This window comes from Lontra canadensis, unplaced genomic scaffold, assembly GCF_010015895.1.
Source record: "Lontra canadensis isolate GAN:19392208 unplaced genomic scaffold, GSC_riverotter_1.0 scaffold16, whole genome shotgun sequence".
Classification (NCBI taxonomy): Eukaryota; Metazoa; Chordata; class Mammalia; order Carnivora; family Mustelidae; genus Lontra; species Lontra canadensis.
This window is the reverse complement of record NW_022631010.1, coordinates 21624013-21651146: the sequence shown is the minus strand read 5'-3', so window position 1 is coordinate 21651146 and position 27134 is coordinate 21624013. Positions and strand designations below refer to the sequence as shown.

The 27134-nt window shown below is 43.0% G+C and overlaps 1 protein-coding gene across 4 annotated transcripts in view; it reads right to left on the bottom strand.

Moving 5' to 3' along the window:
• The window catches only part of CFAP61 (cilia and flagella associated protein 61), a 275799-nt gene that overhangs the window by 91168 nt on the left and 157497 nt on the right, over positions 1-27134 (bottom strand). For all 4 annotated transcript variants that reach the window (XM_032859286.1, XM_032859289.1, XM_032859287.1 and 1 more), the window contains exons 18-20: positions 26566-26693; positions 10504-10602; positions 4736-4904 (exon numbers count right to left, since the gene is read on the bottom strand). In XM_032859286.1, coding sequence (XP_032715177.1) covers positions 4736-4904; positions 10504-10602; positions 26566-26693 — 396 coding nt within the window. The remainder of the gene's footprint in view (positions 1-4735; positions 4905-10503; positions 10603-26565; positions 26694-27134) is intronic.

The following is a 27134-nucleotide window of genomic DNA, read 5'->3' as shown; positions in this document are numbered from 1 at the left end:
AAGTGTAAAACCACAGCATTCACCATTGCAATTGTTTTTTCCTAATGCCATTCTGGTTTATACTTGTTGAAAGTACTGTGGCTGTTTCTTTGTTTTCCTCCCTGTGGTTACACAAGTGATGTTTCCTCCTGTCTTATCTCCTTCGAGGTTTGGAAGGGGAGTTTACTCATGCGATCTTATTCCTCCTATATGTAAGAGTCAAGACCCAAATATTACCTTGGGTTTCCCCTAAGGCAATTCTTACTTGTCCCTGGCCACTCTCTCCCTATTTTCAAACAACTTGGTCTGGATTTGATTTAGATTAAGATTTTTATTACTAATTTTGCATTTAGTCTCAGACTTACCAGCAGATTTACAGACTTTTTAATTGTTTGGTTCTTGTCACTTATCTTTTTAAAAAACTGTGAAGCCCTATATTTTCCTTTCTGCCTTGGTTATTGGGAGTACACATGAAAGAATGAGGAAGATCATTCTTTTGAGTCCTCATACACAGAACAAGAGATTTTTACTGTGTTCAGATAGGAGAGGCGTAGGTGAGCATATAGTTATTGAATCACTACAGTTTCTTCAAAATTCTATGAGGCTAAGTTCATGTTCTTATGCCATTTCCTCCCAGAAAGGTAAGTTTTGGGTGCCTATCTTCTTTTTGTTCTATTTGCGGGGGAGGGTTGGTAATCTGTTATTTTTCTCCTGAAATTTGTTCATTTTCCCCCTACCATTCCCACAGAACCAACATTCCATCAGAATATAACACCAGAATATAACTAGCTGAGAAATTTTGTCTTTGATTTTACCTGGAATATATGCCTAGATATCATGGTGTTTAAGCAAGGAAAATTTTCTTCTAGCATATCTTTACTGTCTCTATTCTATTTGTGAGGGTGTCTTCTTTGGGTAAACCAATGATCTACAAGAGACACCTTCTCGTTTCTTATGCCAAAGGTATCCTTTGCCCTTTGCCCTCTGACTCAGCCCTCCAGGGGAACTTTATGCTTTGTCTTCAGCCTCTACACTAGACAGCAGCAGTCCTGTCTCTTGACAGGGATTTGATTTCAATCCTTTCTTACCCATCTTTCTTTTCATCTAAGAATTTCGTGGCCTTCTCAGCTCAGCTTCTGATCTTCAGATGGCTTCAGCTCCCATTTCAGAGGCTGGGTGATCAAATTGTACTGAGAAAGATGAATGGTTCCTGTAGTGTGTGTGTGTGTGCATATATGTGTGTGAATCACACATTTTGGAATTTGTCAAGCGTGTGTTCTTTCTCTGATTTTTTCCAAATGTGGTTCCCTTTCCTTCATTCCATGGTACCCTTTGGTTCCAGGTGTCTCTTGCTACACAACAAACTCAAACCGAAAGAGTGGCTTAAAACCACTATTTTATTACTTTCCATGATTTTGTGGGCCAGAGATGTGGGTAGGGTTTGGCTGGGCAATTCCTTCATTCTCTCTGTTAACAACAGAAGTCACTTGGTAATATTCAGCTGGCGGGGGGTCAAAGATGGCTTCATGCACATTGTCTGTTGCTTTGTCAGTGATAGCTGGAAGGCTGGACTCAGCTAGATCTGTCAGTGGGAGAACCCTTGCATGGCATGTCCAACATAGCCATCACAGGGTAGGCAGCTGGACTTCTTCCATGACCTCTCAGGGCTCCAGGAGCCACTGCTGTCACAAATAAGGAGACCTTGCATGGCCCCTTGACCCAGCCTCGGAAGTCACACCACATCACTTCCTTTGTACTCTTATCTGTTGAGACAGTCACAAGCCTGCCCAGATTCAAGGGGGAGGAAATGTAGACCCCATCTCTTGGGATGTTATTTTCCCCCTTTAATCATCCCAGACCCAGGGTGCTCTCTTCATGGTAAGTGCTGTTCTAGACATTGGGGAGTGCCTCTCAGGTCTTACATGGGAAGAGACAAAGCTGTGTGCACAGCTCTCTTTTTGGCTCTTTGTTGCAAGCTCTCAGCTGCAGCTGCACCGTTCTGGATGCCCTGCTCTTATTTACCCCATCAAGGACGTAATTAGCCTCTGTGGAGATCATGTCCTATTGCGGACCCACATCACCTCAATAGAACGAACATCCCAATTCACTCTCTTGCCTGGTGGGGTGTTCTTGCCCCACCTGCTGGCTTCTAGGAAGCATCACCCCTTTAAGAGGCCTTGCGAGTTAACACATTTTTTACTCTTCCTCTTGTTGAGAAGACCCAAAACCAGGCATGGAGAGGCATCTCTCTGTCTCTCTATGGCTCTCCACATGCCATGGAGGGCAGCCCAGGACCTCGGTTGTAAGCTATCCCTGAGTTTTGTGCATGAGCACCAGCACGAGACCACCAAAAAAACAACCCAATCAATAGGCAGGGTGGGGAGGGGAGTTAGAGGGTACTGAATATGAGGTAGATAAAGCTTCATCTTCCAAAATGGAAAGGCCATAGATATTGTCAGGAGTTGAAAGATCAAGGATAAAACTTCCATAAACACATTATTTGGAGTTCTGAGGGGTAACCACTGAGGAACCAACAATAGAAATGCCTCCAAGTGGTTGCCCCTAGAGGGAGGGCTTGGAAGGCAGAGACCAGCCCACCTCACACGCAGTCCCGCAGCCCAATTTAATCTTTTACTTTGTGCATGGATTTTCTGATTAAAAAATTAAATGATATGTATTTGGATATCAAAAATACTATGTAATATTTTAGAATGACTCATGCCATTTAAAGTTCTATTTAGAGGTTAAAGTTTGTAATGATATTTTATAACAGGTTGTTTTCTTCCTTTGGATTTAAGCTTTATTTTCATCATTAAATTTTTTTTTCCAAGTCACAAAACTGGGACAAAACCATGAGAGAGTTGAAGAGAAGGAAATAGGAAAATAAATCAGAACTCGAAGCCCTCCCCAGTGAATTCAGCAGCCTTTTTTGTATCACTCTATGTACCTTTAATTTTTATGTCCTTCTGGAAAAATTAAATTGGAACTCCCTTTATCACTTCTTCATTTCATTTTTCCCGTTGTAAAAAGGGCAAGAGCTTAACGTGCCACAGACTAAAGCTGCAGGGGCAGCTGGACACACACGGGCAGATGCCCTAGTCTCTGGACAGCTGGCCGGGTCTTCCACTCACATTTTCCAAAGTCCACAGTCCCAGGCAGCAGCTGGAACTCAGTGGGGTGGGGGGTGGTGGGGGGCGGGGACAAGCTTAAGGGGTGTACGGTGTTTTCCTCTGGTTTAATGTTTACAAAGAGGAATACTTAACTATCAGAATAAGGTATTCCTCCAGTTTGTGTTTATCCTTTAACTAGAAAAAAAAATCTTTTCCTACACTGTGAAAACTGGATTTCTTTAGCAGCAGCACTAGTGGTGGTGGTAGTACTGGAAGGAGGAGGAGGAAGGGAAAGAAAAGCAATCATACTCATACTCAGCGTGGCCCACTCAGAAGCAGGGCTGGCCTCACCTGGCCTGAGAACAGCAGGATATCAGCCACTCCCTGGCTCCTGCTCAGAATCTGCCTTTTAACGAAATGGGGCTGTGTGGGTATATTACAGTATGAGAAGTGCCGCTCTAAGGTACAGAAGAGAGATTCTAGGTCAAGAAAATTCAAGTCCTGATTCTTAGCCTTAGCTTAGAATCATCTGGGAGTTTTTTTTTGTTTTGTTTTTTTGTTTTTGTTTTTTTTGTTTTTTGGTTTTGTTGTTGTTGTTGTTGTTGTTATTGTTTTTAAATACTGATCACTGAGCTCCACCCCAGAATAATTAAAACAGAGCCTCTGGGGGGTGGAACCTAGGCAGGGGTATATTTCAAGTGTCCCAGCTGATGTTAATGTGAAGCCAAGGCTCAGAACATGAGGAACGTGATGCTGGGAGCTGCTCAGGTCTGTGCCCCCCACCACGTGTCTGCCACGGGGCTCTGTGAAGAAAACCTGCACACGCCTCCCCTTGTCAAATCCACAGCCATTCACAAAATGGCCTCACCCAGTACCTTTGATAAAGCACGGCAGTGCCTGGTGTGGGAGTGGATTGCTCCGTACTTGTGAGAAACAAACCCACCATGGGAAGGCCCATCCAGGTTCCCGGGAGAAAAACGTAATTAAAAGACCCCCATCTTGGAGTTAAAAAGTCAATCTCCTTTCATTAAAGAAATGCCCCTATTTTTGTGAACCACATGAACTGCTGATGTATGGTGCAACATGAGAATATTAAAATTTGCTTCCCTAAGACATCGAACAGCTTCCGTTGTCTCCAGTAATGCTCGCCTCAAATGTGGTTCGAGAATTTAATCCAAATGGAAAGCATGGTCACTGGGTAATCAATCAGTCACATTTCCTAGTTTTATAACTGAGAGACAAAATAAAATAAGGGTTGACAGAAGGTGCGCATGTTTGAAATACTTTCGCATGAGCCCGTCACCACCGCCAAATGTTAGCCTCTTGAGGCATAAATTAATTCACCACAAACGCATGCCGGGTTGTGTCTGGATTCTGCTCTAGTGAGCAGGAAGTGTTAGACTTTTGGACAACAGCTTCAAGAATGACATATCTCCAACTTGCTGTGATTTTTTTTACCCTTGAGCAGAATGTTTTTCTTGGAATGGATTTCTGGGAGGGGTTGCGAACGCAATCCTGGGCGCATGCGCAGGCCGTGTGGGCACTTTGATGGAGAAAATGGCAGCTGTCCCGGTGGGAAGGTTTGCTCCTAACCCCGAGGACGTGGGTCATGGTAAACCCACAGAGATCTCCATGAACAACCTCACCTGGTACTGCTGCCCAGTACAAAGGATGAGATGGTCGTAGAGCACGATTTCCTCTTTAGAGAGCACCACGTGCTTGGCTGCTCGGTCTATGGCGGTCATCCTACCCACCACCACATTGACCCAGGAGCACAGTGACATCAACGCGTAATCTCTGTCCTGAAAACAGTGGCTGCGGAGAGAAAAGCGCCGTCAGTGACATTTGAGTAGCTGACAGCGGACATTAATTAGACATCTGGTGAGCTGATTCAAGTCCCCTAGTGGGCCAAGTCTGTGCCCCTGCCGTGAGTTTCCCAGGACCCCAGCGAGACACTGGGAGATTTTTCGTTATGAGACGTGTAGTCGCAGATCGACATCTTCCCATTAGAGCTAAATCGTTCCACCTGGTATAGGCCAATCTACAACAGGGAGGGTGTGTGTGTGTGTGTGTGTGTGTGCACGCACAGGCATCTGTGTTTCTGTGAAATCATTAATATATACTCTTTCTTCTGCTTCTATTTCGTGGTGGGTGTAAACTTCCTTTAGCTGTTGAATCGTCATGTTGACCACAGACTCAGAGGGAATGAGGAAGAAGAAAGTGACATTGCTGAGGATTCCCAAAGGCAGTGGTCAAGGTCTTGAATATTGAGAACCCTTCATATTTGCTAATGTTTTTTTTTTTTGTTTTTTTTTTGTTTTTTTTTTTTTTGAGAAATGACTCATTCTCAGAATTAGTGTATGGATTCATGCCAAAAAACTACACATTTTATTTATAGAAGATGTCAATTAGGGAATTATGTTTGCAACAAGTACAGTCCCTGGAGACTCTTGGGATTCACTCTGTAGGGCAAGGCAATTTTTGGAGAACTGATACTTCTGCTATCAGTGGGTCCAGCATGGGCAGGTTTTCTTCTCTGGGTTCCATCTGAGTTTGAGCAGTCTACTCTAACGTGAGAAAAGTGGGGTTTTGATAGCTTTGGGTTTATTTAAAGAGTTTTACGAGGGTGGTTCCAGAATTTTCTGAAAGGTCTGACCTCATGAACATGACCTTTTGATCCTGTTCTGAAGACCCAGAGTATAGGGTGTTTCATTTACTTTTAAAAATAAATTTATTTCTTTTAGAGAGGGGGTGAGAGGGGGAAAGGGTAGAGGGAGAGAGAATCTCAAGCAGACTTTGAGTTGAGCATGGAGTCCAACACGGGGCTCGATCTCATGACACTGAGATCATGACCTGACTCAGATGCTTAACTGACTGAGCCACTCAGGCACCCCAATGTGTTTCATTTAAATCTAGGCTTTGCTGTGCCATGGCCTGTGTCCGTGATTTGTCACCAATGAGACCAGACCCTGGGGACTCTGCATGCCCTTTCAATACTTAAGTTTCTTGCCCTCTCGACATGAGGTAACTGCCCTCCTCACATGCCTTGACCATCATATGGGATGAACACGAGAACGTAAAAGATGCTGTTTTGTCAAGTGGGATGCGTATGTGAAGGGTAGTATTCTAAATAATATTAATGATGCATAATCCTGTTTACTTTCCTTGGACGCACACAGGATTGTGAAGTGGTAATGGGAGAACATTTTTTCTTTTTGATCCACACATGAGTCTGCTCTCACCACACAAAAAGAATTCTCGTAATGGATGCACATTAGACCCCGTTACAAGGGCCTGTGAAAGAGAAGGGGGCTCTGGGCTTTGTATCTCTCCATGAGACAACACTTAAAAACAAGAAAATTTCTTTTTAATAAGAAAAAAAAAATCAGGGACTGGCCTGTCACCAGAATACAATAGATAGTGGGATGAAATTCTCTTTAAAAAAAACCTTTTGGTAGCTCAAAGGAAAACAGGAAACTTCACCGATTTCACACATTCGTGAGAGACCCACAAAAGACTGTCCTTATTTGCTACACCATCTCTTCATAATAGGAATGGTACTGTCAGTTGTCCAAGATGAGGAAAAATTAAATATAGTTACTGCACAGGGATTAGTCTTATGAGGGTTTGCTCAAAGATAAAAGTTCTCAAGGGGAATTTGGGGAAGGTTAAGAGAGTGTTATTTTTAAGGACAGCAGGACAGTGATGTTGATAATTTCAGAATGCATATTTCAAAGTTAAAATCTGAAGGTCTGTCCAGGGGGAACGGGCACCAGGAACACTGTTTTATTTTGTATTTTTTAGGAAACTTCAGAAGAATTGAAGAATGTGGGGTGCTTACTTTTACTGTCTGTTACTACACTGAATGACATTTGCCAGTTTAAAGTATGACTGTGTAGGCAACTACTGTCCATTCGGGGTCTTTGTTAATTTACTCAGTAGGTAGGTGAAATTAGACGTTGGAGGCCGTTGGTGATAGTTTTCCAGAATTACTTCCTAAGCAAAGTTAAGGATCATTAGGATTCTAACATGGCAGGGACTGTCTCATGGGTTGGTGACAAGATAGATACCTATACTAGAGTTCTCTGGAAGAGAGAGAAAGAACCAAAGAAGGAACATCAATAGAACTTCATGTTTCTCAAGTGAGCTTGACCCTGACTCAACACTAATGTGAAAATTTGTCTTCATAGGACATTCTGGAAACAGGTAATAAGGAGGAGAAGAAAGCATAGTTGGAGGATGGGGAAATTTTTGGAAGCGGACATATGTACAGAGTGGCCAGCTTGCCCCCATAGCCAGTGGTCAGAAGACTTAGGCCAAAGCTCCAGGTGCAAAATTAGAAGCCAACTCTAGTGGAGCAATTATAAGCAAGGTAGAAATATGCACTTCATGAAATCAGAGCCCTTCAGAACTGGAAAGAACCTTAGAGGTTTTCCTAAAGGATTTATTGTGACACTCTAAAGAAGGAACATCACAATTAACATTAGTTATTCAGGGCTGATTGTCCAATTAGTGGATTTCTCTGCTTCCTGTTTCTCCTCTCCTCCCACTGCCTTTCTTTCTGCTATATCCCAGCATGTCATTAGCATCTCTACAAGACGCTGAACTGGGATGGGTAGGGGGGATGGGGAGACAAAAAAAAATGTTCAAAAATTAATAACAACAATTATCAAAACACTGGTTAGGGCGAAGTTCAACATTTGTATTTAGAATGAGGAATTTAAATTATTAAATTTATGGATGTCAAGGCATTAGTTATTTTTAAACTCCGTGACCAGAGATAATTTCCCTTATTGAGGTAGGAGGATCATTGGAAAGGCAACATCCTGTTTACATTTCAATTTGTGGTTTCTAAGAATTATGATAACATGCAGTCTCCCACCCAGAGGCATCTGGCTGTGTTATTTAGTCCATGTCTATAACCTGATTGAGAGAACTTTTGCAGGTACTTTTGGATGCAACTTTCATCTGTTTGACATTATTTATGGAGCATCTGCCGTGTGCCAAGCAGTCCCAGATGTTGGGAACACACTGTGAACAAGACAAAAAAATCCCTGCCCTTAGAGAGTTTACATTAGAGGTTAAGGATTCAGAATATAAAGAGTAAGTGTGATTTTAAAAGGCAAATTATCAAATATTTAGAAGAACTTCTGCAGCAAGAAAAGAACAAAGCAGAGAAAGGGTGACTGGAGTGTGGAAAAGTTGACATTTAAGCCAAGAATCCCAGGGGAGACCTGAGTGCTGTGGTTTAGGAACATCAAGGAGGCTATGGTGGCTAGAGTGGCGAGAATAAGGGTAACAATGGCAAAAGACGAAGTCAAAGCAGTAAGCAGACAGGAATGGATCTTAGGTTGGAACATTCTAGAAATTTCTGTGAGGACAGAAATGTTCTGTAGCTGCACTGTCTGATATGGCAGCTACTAGCCACGTGGAGCTGTCTGAACACTTGAAATATGGCTAATGTAATTGAGGAGCTGAATTTTTAATCTCATTTAATCTTACTGAGGTTAAATTTAAATAGCCCTGTGTGGCTAGTAGGCACCATATTGGACAGTGCCGTTCTAGGCCATTGATAGTTGACACAATCTGATATACGTTTGTGTGGCATTGCTCTGGCTATTGTGTTGAGAAAGTGGAGAGGCAAAGACAGAAGTGGGGCCACCAGGTGACTCTCCACCTAGTCACATGCAGATCCCATGTGAAATCAAACCAGCAGAAAGCCACTTGCTACCTGTTCTCTCCTGTAGCATACCCAACATGGGCACTGACAAAAACCTTCATCAAGCTGACTGAAATGTTCCTCATGAGACGTTAATCAGCAAGACCAACATTTCCTGGGAATCGTGTCATTTGGAAGATAGGCAATGAGAGAAGGAGATGCACACGGTTGATCCTCTGCCCTTTGTCAGAACTTGCTGTTATAGTAATTTTAACAACAACAACAACAACAACAAACTCCAGCAAGGTTGACTTTTCATACACTTTTCACTGTCAAAAACTCCGAAGCTCAGAGACATGAAATCCCCTTTATAATAGGGACATCCACCTGAATCCGCATTCATCCGGCTCAAAACCCATGTCTTTTTTACTACCCTGATGATGTCCTTCAAGAAAAATAAAAGTTCACCGTCTAATAAAGTATTAGGTCAAAGGGAGCCTGCTTCTGCTGGCAAGGAAGCTGCCGTTTTTCTCACTGTTTGAAGATCTCTTCATCCTGGGTTCTAAAATGAACACCCCAAGAGGGAACAATTTCCTTCCTTCTCATTGGAAAAATTGGGACATTGTTTCTAGAGGCAGGGAGCCTAGTAATTCTTGTACCATGCTTTGCTACAGGAAATTAAAATTAATGCCAGCTGTGTGATAACGAAATGGCATTTTCTAGAACAGATGTTGGCAAATAGTGATTCTACTGGGATACAAACAATGAAGCTTGCTGTAGAAGGTCGTAGCATGATCAGCCCCTCGTGACAAAGGGTCAGAGGGATGGGGTAGGTGGTGCCCCATCTTTGTCTCCCAACTTTGAACTTTTGGGGAGTCGCCTAGTCTGATGCAAATACAGTCACCAAGCTTCCCTATGCTGTAGGGTCACTCAAAAGCCAAGTGCAAGAGGCAGCTGTGTCAGCAGGCTCCATCCCAGCTATTTAGAGGGCAGACATCTTCCCACAAATACAAAATGGCATCCCAACTCTCTATTTCCTCATTAACAGATTTGTACTTGTATGTTCTAAGTGAGTTTGAACTCCAAGAGAAAAGCCTGCTACCCTTCCCTTTCCAGTCTGAAATCTACTACAGTTGACCCTTGAACAACACGGGTTTGAAATGCATGGATCCACTTACACATGGATTTTTTTTTTTTTCCTCCAGAAATATAGTACAGGACTGTAAATGTATTTTCTCTTCCTTGTCATTTTCTTAGCAACATTTTCTTTTCTCTAGCTTACTTTAAGAATACAATATATATTACACGTAACATACAAAATATGTGTGAATTGACTGCCTACATAATCGGTAAGGCTTCTGATCAACACTACGATATTACTAGTTAAGATTTTAGGGGAGTCAGGGGTGCCTGGGTGGCTCGGTGGTTTAAGCCTCTGCCTTCAGCTCAGGCCATGGTCTCAGGGTCCTGGGATGGAGCCCCGCATCAGACTCTGCTTGGCAGGAAGCCTGCTTCCCCCTCTCTCTCTCTGCCTGCCTCTCTGCCTACTTGTGCTCTCTCTCTGTGTCAAATAAATAAATAAAATCTTTAAAAAATATATATATATATTTTAGGGGAGTCAAAGGTTGTATGCAGATTTTGGACTGCATGGGGGTCAGTGCCCCTTGTTGTTCAAGGGTCAACTGTGGTTAGCATAAAGTGCACACAAATGAGGACATTTAGGCATCAGAATGAAAAAGCAAATGAAATTCTTACTCGCTTGCTAAAAATTTCCTTTGTTCGGTGCCCAGAAGCCTTTTTCCAGGGAGTCCATGGGTTGAAATCAGCGTGAGATTACTAAACTTCAGATGAGAGCTAAGGAGAGAGAAGAGAACACATAAAAAAGGAGGTGAAGCTTGACTTGGTGAATTATTATAATTCCATTTAACTTTATTTCATGTGTCTTCCAATTGTTGCATTTTCTTTTCAGCAACTCTTTTGCACAAACCTTCCAACAGAACTGACCATTTCCACGAAAGGAAGATGGCCCTGAAGCAGATAACTGCAGAAACTTCCAGAAGCTACAATACTGTTGTGCCCAGCACCATTTCATTTTTAAAAAATTTGCTTCTCAGAGTAAAGCAAAATAAAGCCCAATATTGGGAGGAGGGAGGAAAACAGAATATGAATTAATACAGAGTTCAAATTGCAGACTACTTCTGAGAAGTTGTTTGGGATCACAGCCAATATGGCTAACATCTTCTGAGTGCTTACCCTCAAGTGCTTTGTGTGTCCTTCATTTGGTCCTCGAAGCAGCAATACCATGAGGTCAGTAAAAATATCCCTATTTATTATGTGGAACTGAGGCAAAGTGATGTGCTCAAGACTAAACAGCAGGGAAGTCTCTAGGCAGGGCATGAACCCAGGCTCTCTGGCTCTAGCATCTTCTCACCTAACCTCTGTCTCCACTGCCCCATAGACATCAAACTGTTGACAGGGATCCAAAGACCATCTAATTCCCATCGGTCAACATTAACTTTATTATTTTCAGATATATATACATATGGCACACCTTGCATTTACTACAAAAGCTATATATATTTTTTTTCAGATCTGTCATATATATATATATATATATATATATATATATATATATATATATATCTCAATTACTCAAATCAGATACCAAAGTATCACCTAGCAGAAAATTCTAGAAGGTTGCTTTTAGAAGTGAAACTGGTTTATATTTGCCTCAGACTTTCTAGGGCCTGAGATACATTCATGGGCATTACCACAGAGATTAATCTTCAAAGCAGTTTGTGCCGGGGCAGGGGAAAGTGGTTATTATCTGCATTTCATACAGAGGAAAATCAAGGTTGTAAATACTAGGTAATTTGTTCATGGTCCCGAAGCTCATGGGCCCCAGGTCCAGAGATGAGAGCCACGTCTCCTCCGACCTCCGGCAGTGCCCTCTGCACTCCCCCGGCTGTCCTCTGACCAGCCCTGTGAGCGTTATTAGGTACACAGCACAAGCACATAAGCAGAGGCCACTAAGGGACGGACGTGTTCAAGACTCACTCCATGATTCCCCTTACGTATTAAAATATTCGTGCTGCAAATTCGCCCTCCAGCTACAGTCAGTAAAATTTTATGGGCGAGTTGATCTTTTCCTAGGATGGTGAGAAAGATATTTCTCTCTAAAATCTCTTCCGCGTTCACACCCCCCCTTAAAAAAAAACAAATGCCAAAAAAGAAACCTTCACCAGGTTCGAGGGGGAACACCTGCCCTCCTTTCCCAGGAGGAAACTGGAAATTTTCCAAACGTGGAAATGCTATCAATTTACTGACAATCTGTTAAGTACCACTAAAAACAGGAGACTTTTGGTAACGGCACGGGCCAGCAATGTAATAAACTCAACAGCACCTGACATTTAGAAATAGCTAAATATTATGAAAGGTTGTGCTCTAAGTCTCTAAGGAGGCATGTCATTTAAGAATGAATATTCTTATTTGATACAAAGAAAACCAAGCACGTCTTATCCTCTAATAATAAGAATAAAATTTTTGAATATGTTCAAATAACATAAAGGTCGCAATTAACCCCAGCTACTTAGGGCTGCCAGTCTGCAAATGCACACTGATGACAGGTCATTAATCTAGTTCCATTTAACAGAAAATGCAAATAATAATACATGTTTGTACCACATGAAGCTAAAATTTATCTTGGCTTTGGTGCCTATGTGATGGAAATGTGGTTTATGTTGTACTAATAATACAGTTACATACAGGCCATTTTTATAGCTCTATGTGAACAGGCAGCTTAGTAATTATACAGCTATAGCTTTTACTACAAAAACAATCCCTTTGGCACTGAATAATTTGAACGATCTAACAACATGGATCAAATGACTTCTAAATTGCCAAATTGTCACACTGTAATATCCTGAATTATGCAATTGTGCAATTAAAGACTTCTCCAGAAGATTTTGAGTGGGGGGCGTTGTCTGGATTTTTATCTATAAGGGCACTAGCCTCCCACTCCTTTCCTTTCGCCTTAGCCAAATTCCTTCTGTGTTCTTCACTGTGGCCGCTAGGGTCCTTTATCCAGTCTTCAAGGTCACTACTTTAGCCTTTCTTGCTCTTCCTCTGATCCCCTTTCCTCATTCTCCCACAGTCATAAATAAAACAGAGACCAGCCACCAGGACCCCTCTACTCCGTTTCCCTTCTTGTTACTTCCAGCAACATCGACAAGAATATTCTTCCATTCCCCCTAATTCAGAAGACAGGTTCTCACCAATAACCCTGTCTCCTCTTCGTGTTCCTCCCCTATCTCTCCCTGCTTCTATACCAGCACATTTGTCTTACTACTGTACTTAATAAACCTTAATAAACCTGTACTTAATAAACTAGTTCGTGCTGATAAGGAGGAGTCATGCAGTCAACAGGGGCCATATCCCTGTTGACTATTTCTCCAAGATGGCTTCCATTATCAAAGTCCCCTAAGGCCCAGAGTGGTTCCTGGAGCTCCAGACATAGCATCTCATATCCACATTATAGCAGAAGAGAAAGAGGCATGAGTGGAAAGGGCTGCCCATTAAGAAGAGACTAAAAGTCTCACATGACATTTCTGCTTACATTGCTGGAACTCAATGACACAGCCACATGTGGCAGAAAGGGAATCTGTAAAATGTGGTTTTTCACAAACCATATTGCCCAAGGTTCTGTTATCAAGAACAAAGTGCAGAACACATACTGGGAGGCAACTAGAAATATCTACTCATGCTGACTCATGAAGGAAGGGTAGGTGGGCATGGGGGAAGATCCTTCTATCAATCAGGGTCCAGGCAGGTAATAGGTGGCTAACTCCACAGGGTTCAAATGAATAGAGGCAGAGGTGTCTACAGGGCTCTGGGAACTGAAAGAGGACAGGGAGCCATCCAGGAACTCGTAAGGGTAGGATGCTATTACTGATGTGAATGGAGGAATTAGGAACAGCCAGAGCCATGACAGAAGCCCTGGCCATAAGCTGCAGCCATAGAACATGCTGTCTGGGACAACATTATCTTAAGGTTCTCTTCTATGATTGCTTTTCTACCAGCTCCTCTTTTTCCCATCTATCCCTGCTCACGAGCTTCCAGTCTTCATGCCTGCTTCCTGGGCCGTGCTACCTACCACCACAACTTCCTGTTACATATTTACACTATAGCTTCCTTCTGAGCTTGAAACCCAATTTCCAAAGTCCTAATGGGGCTGCTCCACAGGCATCTTAAATTCAGTATGTGTCCAAACACAAGTCTTTGGAGCCCCATTCCTTTGCTACTTTATCTCCATCAAAGGCATGACCAACTAACCATCTCTCGAGTTAGGGGATTAGAGAGCCAACTTCAGACTCCTCCTCTCTTTCTCACTTCCCACAGCTGGTTGCTATGTCCAGTCACTTTTACCTGGTCCATATGTCTGGAATGCGCCTCACCCAACATTCCCGGGACACATTGCCTTAGCTCACCCTCTTGCCTAGAGAAATGGTCTCAGGAGAGTTTCTCTGGCGCGAGTCTCTCTCCTGCCCATCTTCTGCACAGACACTGGAAACCTCTTTCTAAATTAAATCAAATCTCAATCATTCCTGGTTTTAAGTTTCCACGTTGGCTCACCACTTTGATGGCAGTAGAGCAGAGTAGCTAAGACCATGGGCTCAAGAGTCAGATTGCCTCAGTTAGACCCCAGTCGCCAGTACTTTCTAGCTTTTTGACCTTGGGAAAATGGAAACTTATTTAACCTATCTGCTGCTCAGTTTCCTAGTCTGTAAAATGGGAATAATAGAACCTAATGCCTTGTAGGGGTACTGCAAGGATTAGATGATAGTATCGGTAAAAATGTTTAGAATATTGTCTGCTGCATAGAACATTTGCAATCAATAACAATAACAATAAATAACAATTTTAAATAAAGTAAGTTAATACATTAAGTCCAAATGCCTGAGCATGGTATGTAAGGCCCTTCTATCAGGGGTAACCTAAACTCATTAACCTTCTTGTTATTCAATGAAGGTTCCTTGCCTCTTTCATGCCTTTATATGAATGAGTCCACATTTTTCCTCCAACCCTGTATTTTTTTTTAAGATTATATTTATTTATTTGACAGAGAGAGAGAGAGAAAGAGATCATAAGTAGGCAGAGAGGCAGGCAGAGAGAGAGGGGGAAGCAGGCTCCCTGCTGAGCAGAGAGCCTGATGCAAGGCTGGATCCCAGGACCCTGAGATCATGACCTGAGCCGAAGACCGAGGCTTAACCCAGTGAGCCATCCAGGTGCCCCTCCAACCCTGTATTTTTTTAATTTAATTTTTAATCTGGTTCAGAAACACCCCAGTATTTAATTTCTTAAATTGATAACTATCTAAAAATTTTGGTCTGGGGCTCCTAGGTTGCTCAGTCAGTTAAGCGTCTGCCTTCAGCTCAGGTCATGATCCCAGGGCCCTGGGATCGAGCCCCACATCGGGCTCCCCCACTCAGAGGAAAGCCTGCTTCTCCTTCTCCCTCTGCCTGCCACTCCCCCTGCTGTGCTCTCTCTCTCTCTGTCAAATAAATAAATAATAAAGTCTTTTTTAAAAATAAAAAAAAGAATAACAATAAAAATATTGGTCCAAAAAAAAATATTGGTCCAAAAGAATAAAGTTTATAACATACAATTTTAGTAGATTTTAGCTTTTCTGAGGATGAAATGTGGAGATCAAATGTTTAAGACTTTTAATTTGATGACCAATGAATATTTTTAAAGTTCCTACAAACAGAACAGTGAGTCACAGAGCACATCTTGGATTTGGACACACAGTAGACAAAATGGCAGGAAGAGCAGGACCACAAAAAAGACATGGTCCTTAGATCTAATGGCATTGGCTTCGTGTACATAAACAATTTCTAACATCACTGTGAGCCCTCTGCTCCAAAATCAAAGGTCACGGTGCCGCGGGAAAAAAAAAAAAAAGTTCAAGTTAAGTGCTCAAGCCAATGAAACATTAAACAAGTGCACCTGCATTTTCACAGCAGATAATTCCAGCGGGGATTTTATGTTGCTGTGGATACAAGGGGAGGAACAGCTCAAAGATACTTGTAAAGCAGGGAGGGATTAGAGTATCCAGGGAAATAAGTAAAAGGTATTGCGTTTCATTCCATGCTTCAGGAGGACAGCTACAAAATTAGGTCTAAACATCCTTATCCTTCAAATAAAGAGGGTCACATTGCCAATTTATTGTGAATACGATGAAAGAAACATAAAACTTTTCTTGTTGCTTACCCTACTGGGTAACAGAAACCTGTCAGCCTGCCAAGTGAATGCTTATTATTTTTATTTTTAAATTTTTCCTTTTTTTTTTTTTTTGGCATAGTAAGGGAAACCAAAGCCAGTGATTTAATTAACTGCTTTCATTAATGCTTCTATTTGAATAAATGGATAATATAGAGAGAAAATAATTATCCTACATCAATTTAAATGTTACCATTTAATTTACTGAAATCTCTGCTTTCTGAATTGTTCACAAGAATGACAAAAATGTTTGCCAAATTACAGTAAATCCTAGCTGTAGACAGGTATTTGACCTAACTGCTTATTTAAAGAGTCAAAGAATAACTCAGATCTGATTCGGTCTTAATGATACTCACGCAATGTCACAAAATTCATGGGGAGATGATATAGATGGAACTTAAAAGTTGGGAGTTATGTGAACTTCCAACACCAAAAGAAAAATATAGGGCAAAGCAAGTCAAAATATTTATGGTACGTTTATTAAGACAATCTACCCATTTTTCCCCTGAAAAAAAATTTTTTTTTAAATTTCTTCAGCAATATTGTCTTGTTTAGATCAAAAAAGAGATTTTTTTTGGACAGTGTCTTTGGCTCCTTCATTTTTGTTGTGTTAGTAAGAACAGCATAGCCTCTGCATCCATGCCCATGCTGCTGTCAGTAATGGTGCACTCGCACCTCCGGGTGGAGGGGGAGAGACCAAAGAAAGAGAAACCCCAAGAGGGTGGGGTTAATGATTCTGAGCACTTCTAAAAGTGGGTGGAGTGTTCATGGGGTGAGGAAGAAGTTCAAAGCTCTCTCCCTAACCTGTTTTTTCTCTTCTCTTGGGTGCCACTTGCATGGTTCTCCTATTTATGGAAGCCCCCTGTAGGAACCAGCATGGTGCCTGGAGAAAAAGACCAAGGAGAAAGTCTCTTAAAACTGCCTGAGTCCAGGCTTGTGTCCTGGGACAATGGATCTAGAATCAACCCTGAACCCAACAACAAGGTCTGGGTGCCTGCCTAGAGCAACATAGGTGCTCTATGAATTCTCCAGGGACCCATCAGGCGAGAGGGATGGTGCCAAGGTAAGGGACTGGAGGGAAGGTGTGGGGATTCAGGATATCAGATGAATAGCTTGTGCATCTCAGCATAGAAGTAAAACATAAATCCTTACTGAAAAAATGAAAATGAATGTAATGTTTGAAAGGGTCACTAAACGAAGAAGAATAAAATTTGTAAGTTCTAGCAAAACAAACTAAGATGAAATTGAATTTTGCTTTATAATGTATAGGAAATGATCATATATATATGTGTGTGTGTGTGTATGAAGTAAAAATGTTATGCATTTATACTTTGAACATGTTTTTATATACACGGAGCATGTACAAGATGTAATAACAAGACAGCAGTTACAAAAGACCGTCTGGAAAGCCTCTGCACACAAGAGATGGCAAAATAGAAGACACCAATCAGTCAGGTCCCTAAGACTGAAATAAAGCTTTGTGGAGATTCCACAGTGAGGGAGATCACTCCTGGAGGTGTTGGGGGTGGGGATGAGGATGGGTTTTATGTTTGGGGCAAATGCTGGTGGATACAAAGTTTTATTAACACAAGACAGGCAGGTTTCCTCATGCTTGGCAGATAGCTCTTGTTGGACCTTTATTCTTATTGGTGACAGTTTAAGCATGAAGTATATGAAACGCTTTCTGCTAGGTCCAATTTAGTGTGTAAATACAATGATATGGGGTAATGCCTTCAGCTATGTCATGTTTAACGATAAGTTAATAATTATGCCTGGTAAGCCCTGAAGTAATGGTATGACCTAGAAGTTATATGATTTTTTGAGAACTAGAAAATGTGGTTTGAAAAACAAGCTCATAAAAACAGGTTAATTACAATGAACAATTATAGGGGGAAATGGGTTTCCTTACAGATAAGACCACCAATTTTGAGGAAATGTCTACATAACAGGTTACAATACCAAGGGTGCATGTCAGAGTTACATGGGGAGTCTTAAAGATACATTTTCCTAGGCCTACCTTAGCCTGGGAATTATAGCCACAGGAACAGGGGCCCAGGAAACTTTAAAACTACTATCCCCACTCCCACAAGTAGCTCTGATGTACAGAGTTGTTGAGTCTGGAATTTTCACAATCTGTTGCTTATAGAAAAAGTTACTCAACATTAACCTCATGTCTAGGAAGCCGATCACAACTTTGTTCTCCAGCACAAGGATATGCAAGTTTTTTTTTTGTTTGTTTTGTTTTGTTTTTAAGCCCAAGTGCCTTACTATGATGATATATTGGGAAGATTCTGGTTATCCCTTTGAAAGAAATTCTCTTTGGAGAACTCAAGTTAGAGATCAACATGGTCTCCAGAGGCCAGGTGCCCAGTAGCGGGCCTTGCCTGGTTTGGGTCTTATACAGTGGCTCCAAGTGGTCCAATTCTCCAGAGGGGCAGGGTACCTGGCAGCCCTACAGAAGGACCATTCCTGGGTTCCCAGGCCTCTCCTCCAAATTTCCACCCAATATCAAATGGTGTCAGGGAAGTGACATTTTGATACATCCTTATTCCCTCGAAGTGCTTGTAGCCACTTTTATTTGCTTATACCAGATCAACAGAATTCAATTGGTGGGTGCTATGAGAAAGCAAGAAAGTGACTAGTAGATTCAGAGCTGAGGCTGGTCGGGGAGATGTGACTAGGAGCGTATGGTGTCCTTAGTCTTTTGGGGAGTGAGGCTGCATATGAGAAAGGTGGAGACAGTAGGATGGAGATGGATAATATTGACCAGTGCCAATGATATCCAAGTAGAGGAAGACTTGTTTAAACAGAGATCTCTGGGTCCCATTCTCCAAGTTTCCAATATAGTAGGTCTGGGATGGGACCTGAGAATTTGTATTTCTAACAAGTTCCCAAAAGATGTCCATGTTGGTGGTCCACTGTTCTAGGCAGAGAAAAATGAGAGGCTCCCAGGGGTTTTGGGTGATTAAGAAAAGTGGAAAGAGTTTAATATAAGTTTTATTTTATTTTTTTTTAAAGATTTTATTTATTCATTAGAGAGAGAGAGAGAAAGCAGGGGGAGAGGCAGAGGGAGAGGCAGAGGAAGAGGGAGAAGCGGACTCCCCACTGAGCTGGGAGTCTGACGTGGAGCTCAATCCCAGGACCTGGGATCATAACCTGAGCGGAAGGCAGATGCCCAACCATCAGAGTCACCCAGGTGCCCCAGTTTTAATGGAGGAAGTATATGATCCCATTAAGTATTTGAGACACATGAGTAAAGATTGAAATTTTTGTCTTGGCCTTGCTTTTTTTTTAAGGGAACTCCTGGATTTGGGGTTGGGAGTGTACTCAGAGCCCCCTAAGACTTACATGATCAACTTGAGGTCAGTGGCAGAATAGAGGACCCAAAATATGTCCAGATTAAGGTTTGCAAAGCATCCAAGTATCACAAAAGGGCCTAAGAAACTTCCAATGGCAGCCCATAAAGCAGTGATAGTCAGTGGGAGCCAGAGATGTGGCCCCTACATCCCCGAATCTGGGTAGACAGCTAAAAGGGCAGGGAGCAACTCCAGTTTTCTTCATAGTCAAGCAGCTTTGCAAAATGAAAACACCTCAGAGTGTTGGTCAGCTTGCTTGGTACTCCTGATGTTAACCCAGAGACCATGGCCATTTTAACTGAACTTCAAGAGAAGGTCTTTGCCAGACCAGAACCTTTGAAAGGAACAGACACATAGGGTGGCAGGAAATACCCATGATTCATCCCTAATCCTTGGGGAAGAAAGCATCTTCCATATTAAGGCTCTACCTCCCCAGTCTCTTCCCTCGTACGAGAGACAATGGAAAGCAACCACAAGGGAACTAGATATGCAGATTTAATTAGTGGGGCAGTGTTGGTCTAATAAATTTTGAGTGCTAGGCTTTTCCAGATGCTTAGCATGTATCACCTGATTTAACCCTTGTGCCAGGGAAGAGGGTTAAGCAAAGAGGGGCCACTCTCCATTGTGTCCCTTCAAGGGCCCCAGTATGGAATTACGTCTCAGTTGCACACAACGACCCACTGACCAATGCTTTTTGGGGGTGTTGTTAACTTTCCTCCCTTTCCCACCTCACCACCCTGCAGTCTCAGGTAGTTCCCTGGAATCACCCCCAAATAAACTGCCTGCACCCAAATTCTTTGTTTTCAGCTTTTGAAGGAGTGCAATCCAAGACAGGCACTGACATCATCATTTGAAAATGATGGAAATGATCTGATAGTAAGAGGGTGGAGGGTGGGCGAGTCTATTACTCAGTCTGCACATGTGGTTTGTACTTTGTGTAACCATGAAGAATGAATGCCCTACTTAACCCCAAAGAATCACAGAAAAAACACACGCACGCACACAAACTGACAATAAGCTTATCCCCCCCAAAGCCCTCATATTGCTCAAAGAGTCTCGCTTTTCTTTTGTTCCGGGAGTCTCTAAAGTGGGCATTAGTAGATACGAAAAGTTATCCTGAAATGAGCAGGAATGGACAATTTCAGTAAATGAAGATTTTTCTCACTGAACATTAATTACATTTAAATCTTGGAATCTGATTAGGAGACTCAACTGTGATTAGCAACACCAGGGAGTGTGGGTTATCTTTTTCTGGGGGAAGAAGGTCTTTCTCTGAGCTCCACCCAGAGCTGGCCCTCCTCTCCCCTCCCCTACCCGACCCCAGCCACCAGACTGGGGCCTTGGTGTGGGCCCCCTGACAGGTTCCACTGTGATGTCAACATATCAAGAGGCAAGATGCGACCTGCCCCCTGTTGATCTCTGTCTGCTCCCTGGGCAAAGCGGAGGGCAGCAGCTCACACCTGTGCTGTGTTTGCCTGGGTCTCAAAAGGACAATCTGGGAGAGCCCGTGTCCATCCATTCAGGGGGGCTGAGACTGACAGGACAGAACAATGACAACCACCAACCTGCTCATGGGGGTTTGGCTCTGAGATCAGCAAGTAAGCACTAACTATTTAATTAGTCACCTAATTAGTGACAGGCCACTCTGAAGGTTTCAGATGTCCTCAGACGAATGGGGAGATAAAAAGTCTAATTAAGCTGCCAGCGTTGGGCGGGCGGCTGCCAGAGCCCACAGCTGTGCCGGATGTGTGGCCTGATACCAGGAGGAAAGTTCATCCGGTCCCCACTGAGGCTTCACAAATATGCCCTCTGTGGTCCCAGCTCCCCTTAGTTACCGCAGCCCACCCAACCAGATGACGGATGCAGGTTTAGGCAGAAAGGCAGAGATGTCCCCCCTCGATGAGATTATTCGGTTGTCTTTGTTGAGAAAACTCTTCCGTGTGGTGAAAGTGGAAGGGAAGGTGAGCCTGGGGCCTTTGCAGCCACCAGCGTGTTCTGAGACTGGAAGAGTGTGTTTCTCTAGGCACACAAAGGGTCGTCGGGACACCACCCTGGGCTGCTTTCAGTCACTGGCATCCCAGGATGCCACCGCAGGCTCCTCGAGAGATTCTTTACCTCAGAATTTAATTAGGAAGGATTTTAAAATAATGGATTAAAAGGGACTGCTCCATAATTAGGAGTAAATAATATGATGCTCAGAAGCATAGAGACACACGAGCTGAAACAGAATAAACCCGTAACTGCTTCAGCTCAGTGAGCTGATGCCCAAGAGATGGCGAAGGAGCTGTTTGTTCTGTGTAATTCTTGGCTGGGGGCGGGGGTTGGGGTGGGAACCACTTTCTACCAGGGACACTGCCTGGGCCTGAGTTTCTGCATCACTAGTGAGCTCCCGGTGACTGCGATATTGCTGCCGTTCCACAGACCTCACCGTGAGGAAAAACGATGCAAAATGTTAAGATGAGTTCATAGACCTGGCTCCTGTGTCCCCCCGCCCCCCTTAGGGAGAGAGAGCACGTGTGAGCAGGGGAGGGGCAGAGGAAGGAGGAGAGAGACAAGCATAAGCATGACATAGGCTCGATTTTACGACCCTGAGCTCATGATCTGAAATCAAGAGTCAGACACTTATCCGATGAAGCCACCCAGGCGCCCCATCTGCTCCTTTTTGGGGGACATACCATTTCCCTATTTGTCTTTAAAAAATGATTTTGGAGTACTACGGTGGAAAGCCTGAAGTAGTCAAAGCATGGCATTTGGGAAGTTCAGCAGAGCGGCACTGGGTCCGTGAAGCGATTGGTGAAAAATAGGACTTCCTAAAGTTTTGTGGGAAAGGGCCTCCTGCTTTCTGAAAAGAGCTTTCAGACTTTGTTGCAAAGCTCTTTTTTGGGAAACACTGTTTCCTTGACAAGATGATAGACGCTCACCTCCAGACCTGGCTGTTGATCCAAGAAGAGGAAGTTCCCTTCAGGTCCCAGACGCAAGTGGTGGAATTCCTAGGGGACAGCACCTTCGGGCTGGCAGCACCATGGGGGTCCCTGCCATGACCCTCTCAGCACGGGTGGGCGGCAGAGGGGGGCTGACAGCTAACACCAAGTTCTTTCTGCTCTTTCACATGACTGGAGTTTTAGACAAGTCTTTTTACTAACAGTACCGAGAAGGGCAATGTCTATGAAATACTTAACTGTCCAAGCCAAGAACTTTCAGTCCCAAAGAGCCGGGACAACCAAATGAATACCATCTATCAGTTATGAGAACCATAACTTAAAAACAGTTCAGGTCCATGAGGTAAATGTCTTGGGATGCTAAAGAACCTAGATGATTCTCCATAAAATATCTTAAGAGCTGCCTTTCCCCTCGAATTCATTGCTGTCTACACTACAGGATAAGTGGGGGTTTCCTCCTCATCACCCCCTATCCGAAGAAAGCTCCGTTGGCCCTGACTCCATGCTTGCTCTTGGTCCTCTGCTCAGCTCCTGGCGATCACCATGGGAGCCCACGCCCTGGCAGGGAAGGTGATGCAGACAGGCCAGAAGACGCCTGTGGCCAGAGCCCATACTGGCCATAGGGTGGGGTGTGGGGCCTAAACACAACTTCCCCTTGGGCTCTTCTCAGACTTTCTTGGACACAGCACTCTCAGAAGAAAAAGGCAGATGGCCCCTGGGGGTGGGGTGCTACAAATTACCTGAGCCTCACCCTGACCTTGAATTACCCTATACCTCCACCAGCCAGTCAGGAGCCGTAGGAGGGTAGATGGAGAGTGTAGGAAGCTCTGAGAGCAGGATTGCCACTCTTTGGCCCAGCATTGGAGGACTGAACAGGACTGGGAGGACAGAGACACACCAATGGATGCTGGTATGTGTCCCTAGGAAAACACCTGTCACCCATTTCACTGAGAACTGAGAGGCCCAGGAGGCCTTGCCCTAGCAAGGACAAGGAGATGCAGGTGACTCATAGGCCTGACAATCAAAGACAAGAAGGTGTATCTGTGCAGATGTAACTGAATGGGTAACAGCTAAGGACTGGCTAGAATGTTGCACTAAAACAAATAAATAAACAAACCGAAACATCACCCTCACGATTCCCCCCTCCCTCGGAGCTGCGTCCTCCTGGATTAGTTGACGACTTAGGGCAAGTCCTTTCAGCTGCCCCAGCAGTGCCTCAGCACTTCAGGAAAGAAGGACATCACAAGGGAAGAGATTTTACATAGCGACTGCTTTTGGTGTCCTTTGAAGGGGACAAATGCTTCGTAATTTTTTGGCATGTACATGATGTGAGGACAAAGAGTTGTCTGTTTTGTCACCAGCTGACAGAATTACCAGATTTTCTGGAAAAAGAGGTTGCTGTACTGGGCCTCACGTGGGCTTTCCGGGAACCACAATGTCCCAGCTGAGTCTAATAGTGCAGTGCGGAAACATCAGGAAGACAACTTTTCTAAATCTTGCCTCCAAAACGTGGGTTTAATCCTCACCGGGGGTCAGTGTTTGGTGATCATTTCCATTTTATTTCAGGTCATATCATTTATAACATCTAGTTCAAATAGCAGTTAAGCTGGTAAAGTAAAATATGCAGTAGGTTACTATGGTGATTGCTAATTTAAAATAATTAGGGAAAATAATGAGAAAACTATTTCCTCTGTGAAAGATTCAAGATCCGTAAACTGATACCAGCCTATTTTTAGCATCTGTAATCTGTGTAATGATGACAGAGAACTAGGAGTACTTTATAAAATGCTTTAAAAAGGTCTGTCTGATTGAGGAATTTAATCAACCAAGTACTTATATCCAAATTTCTACTTGTCATTATTAAATTTAAGTTGATTCCACAAAAAGAAAATTATATGTATATATCTTCAGGTAATCATTTAAAATAAGATGTAATGAATAAGTATGTAGGTGAACGAAGACTTCAGACCTGTTTTTGCTAACTGCTTGACTACTATGATTTCACCAGTCTGCACAGATAATTTATCATTCAGAAATGGTCACATGTGACTTGCTGTTTGGAGTCTTAGAGAAGAGACCCCTCAGCACGAGGCAAGCCCTCAAACTGTAGTGTGGTTTACAAGTGAAAACGAATATTTCCAGATGCTTCTCAGTATTTCTTTCTTGCAATGAAAGATTGCTATAGACTGACTACAATATTTAAAGCATGTGAGCTCTTTTGCTGATTTCAGTAATGACATGTGACTTATTTCTGATTAACTAGGGGTATGTTCCAGGTAATTGAACAAATAGGCTGGGAAGTGGAAAAAAAAAAATCTTTATCTGGTTAATGGGATATCAAATGAGCAGAGTAACCCTGCAAGGTTAGCTCATCTCCTTATCAACCAGGGACAAACACCTGTTAGGGGTTATTTCCTCCCTCTCTTTCCTTGTCTGACCCCTTCCAAGGCCTCACGCTTGGGCTGCTACCTTTGATGACTTCTGGAGGAGTTGGGGGAAGCGGGCTATTATTTCTCATCAATGGGTAACAGGTGTTTTCCTAGGGACACATTCCAGCATCCATTGGTGTGTCCCTGTCCTCCCAGTCCTGTCCTCTTACCACCTATAGTTTTATTTTTTTTTAAGATTTTATTTATTTATTTGACAGAGAGAGAGATCACAAGTAGGCAGAGAGCTAGGCAGAGAGAGAGAGGGGAAGCAGGCTCCCTGCTGAGCAGAGAGCCCGATGAGGGGCTCCATCCCAGGACCCGAGACCATGACCTGAGCCGAAGGCAGAGGCTTAACCCACTGAGCCACCCAGGTGCCCCTACACCTATAGTTTTAAATAGGAACTAAAATTTCTCATGTGATCCTGAGCAAAAGATTTAGAAAAAACTGGACTCATTTGATTCAGGAGTCTGTGGTTCTCCAAAGTTAGGGTATTTTAAGACATCCGTGAGACTTTAAAGAAAAAATAAATGAGGAGGGGTGCCTGGGTGGCTCAGTCATTAAGCGTCTGCCTTTGGCTCAGGTCATGATCCCAGGGTCCTGCTCAGTGGGAAGCCTGCTTCTCCCTCTCCCACTCCCCCTGCTTGTGTTCCCCCTCTTGCAGTGTCTCTGTCAAATAAATAAATAAATAAATAAATAAATAAATAAATAAATCTTTTTAAAAATAAATAAATAAAATAAATGAGGAAACCAAGTCTGAGAGAAGTGAGGCAAGTCTTCTAGGGTCCTGCATCAGGTGGTGGTGATGCCAGACAATGACCCAAGTGCTGGGACAACAACCTAGGGCTCTTCCTGTCAGGGAGGGGCTGAAATTCAGTGAGCAGATGGAGAGCTACTCGGGGAAGCTGAGAACCCTTAGCCAGCAGTGCCTAAAATATGTACACTCTGACCCTTTCCAGAAGTTTGCCAACCCCAATCCATACTAGTGTTTCCCTTATTGGCTGAATCATAAAAATCACCTACAACATTTGTCAAAGGGTAGATTCCCAGCCCCAGCACCAGACCTACAAAATCCAAAACTATCAGGAAAATGGGCTCTGAAAGGAAACCCATTTAGGGCTGTGAGGGTAACAAAGCAGCGCTGGAGAGACACATGGGCCTCAGTCTTCCCTGTGGGGTTTTTCTCTGTTCCTTGGCACCCAAAATGCAGGGGCTAGAAGAAAGGTCCTAACCCATCTGCCATTACTGAAAGCCTCTTTGTAATATGCAGTGTCAAAATTGATTTCCAAACCTTCCTGATTGTATGGAGCACCTGCTAAAATACAGAGTCCCAGAGCCATCCCTAGAAGTTTTGGATTTTGTAGGTCTGGTGCTGGGGCTGGGAATCTACCCTTTGACAAATGTTGTAGGTGATTTTTATGATTCAGCCAATAAGGGAAACACTAGTATGGATTGGGGTTGGCAAACTTCTGGAAAGGGTCAGAGTGTACATATTTTAGGCACTGCTGGCTAAACAGCCTCTCAAATCTGCCACTGTATCAAGAAAACAGAGACAACATAGAAATGACTATGACTATGTTCCAATAAAGCTTTATTTACAAACACAGGTAAAGCCACATTTGACCCAGGGGTTATAGTTTGCCAACCTTAGGTCTAGAATATTGCACTGATTCATTAATCCACCTAGACAGGGTGTGTAGGTGACAAAAAAAAAAAAAAAAACAAACAAACTTGGGTTTTTTTCTTTCAAGAAACCATCTCAGGTGTAGAAGAGAAGAGCTCCTTTAAAAACAAAGAAATCAAGTAAAACAACTCACCAAAATACCAACGTCTCTAGGAAGGAAATTCCAACATTGGATGCACCAACCACAACAATCTTGGCATTGACAGTTATTTTAGGTTCCAATGTCAGTTTTCTGTTCGTATGGTTCAAGGCATAACTCAACTGTAATAAAAAATACAAAGAGGAAGAGAGATTTGAGGAAAATATTGTTGAGTCTGTACTCCCAGACTGACAATTATGTAGAGTTGTTTAACCAGGACATTACCCACAAATCAGACTGAACAGTGCCCATGCACAGCTATGGTGACATTTAGGGAAAGGTATTTTTAAGATATTAATGTAAGAAGATGGGATTACACCTAAGACCTGGTCTGGGTCACATCAAGATGCTTGGTTTACATCATTTTTGCCTTATTGTTGATGGATGTTTCCTATAGAACTGAGACCCTTTATGTTTAGAAGCAGTAATGTAAAAATAATCCCACAAGAAGATAGACAAGTTGCTCCTTGAGAATCTGGAGTTTCATGAAGGGTCCTTCTGTCCAAGATTACCTTGAAAACTTGAACAACAAATGGATTGCAATTGTTGGGTAATTTAAGGCA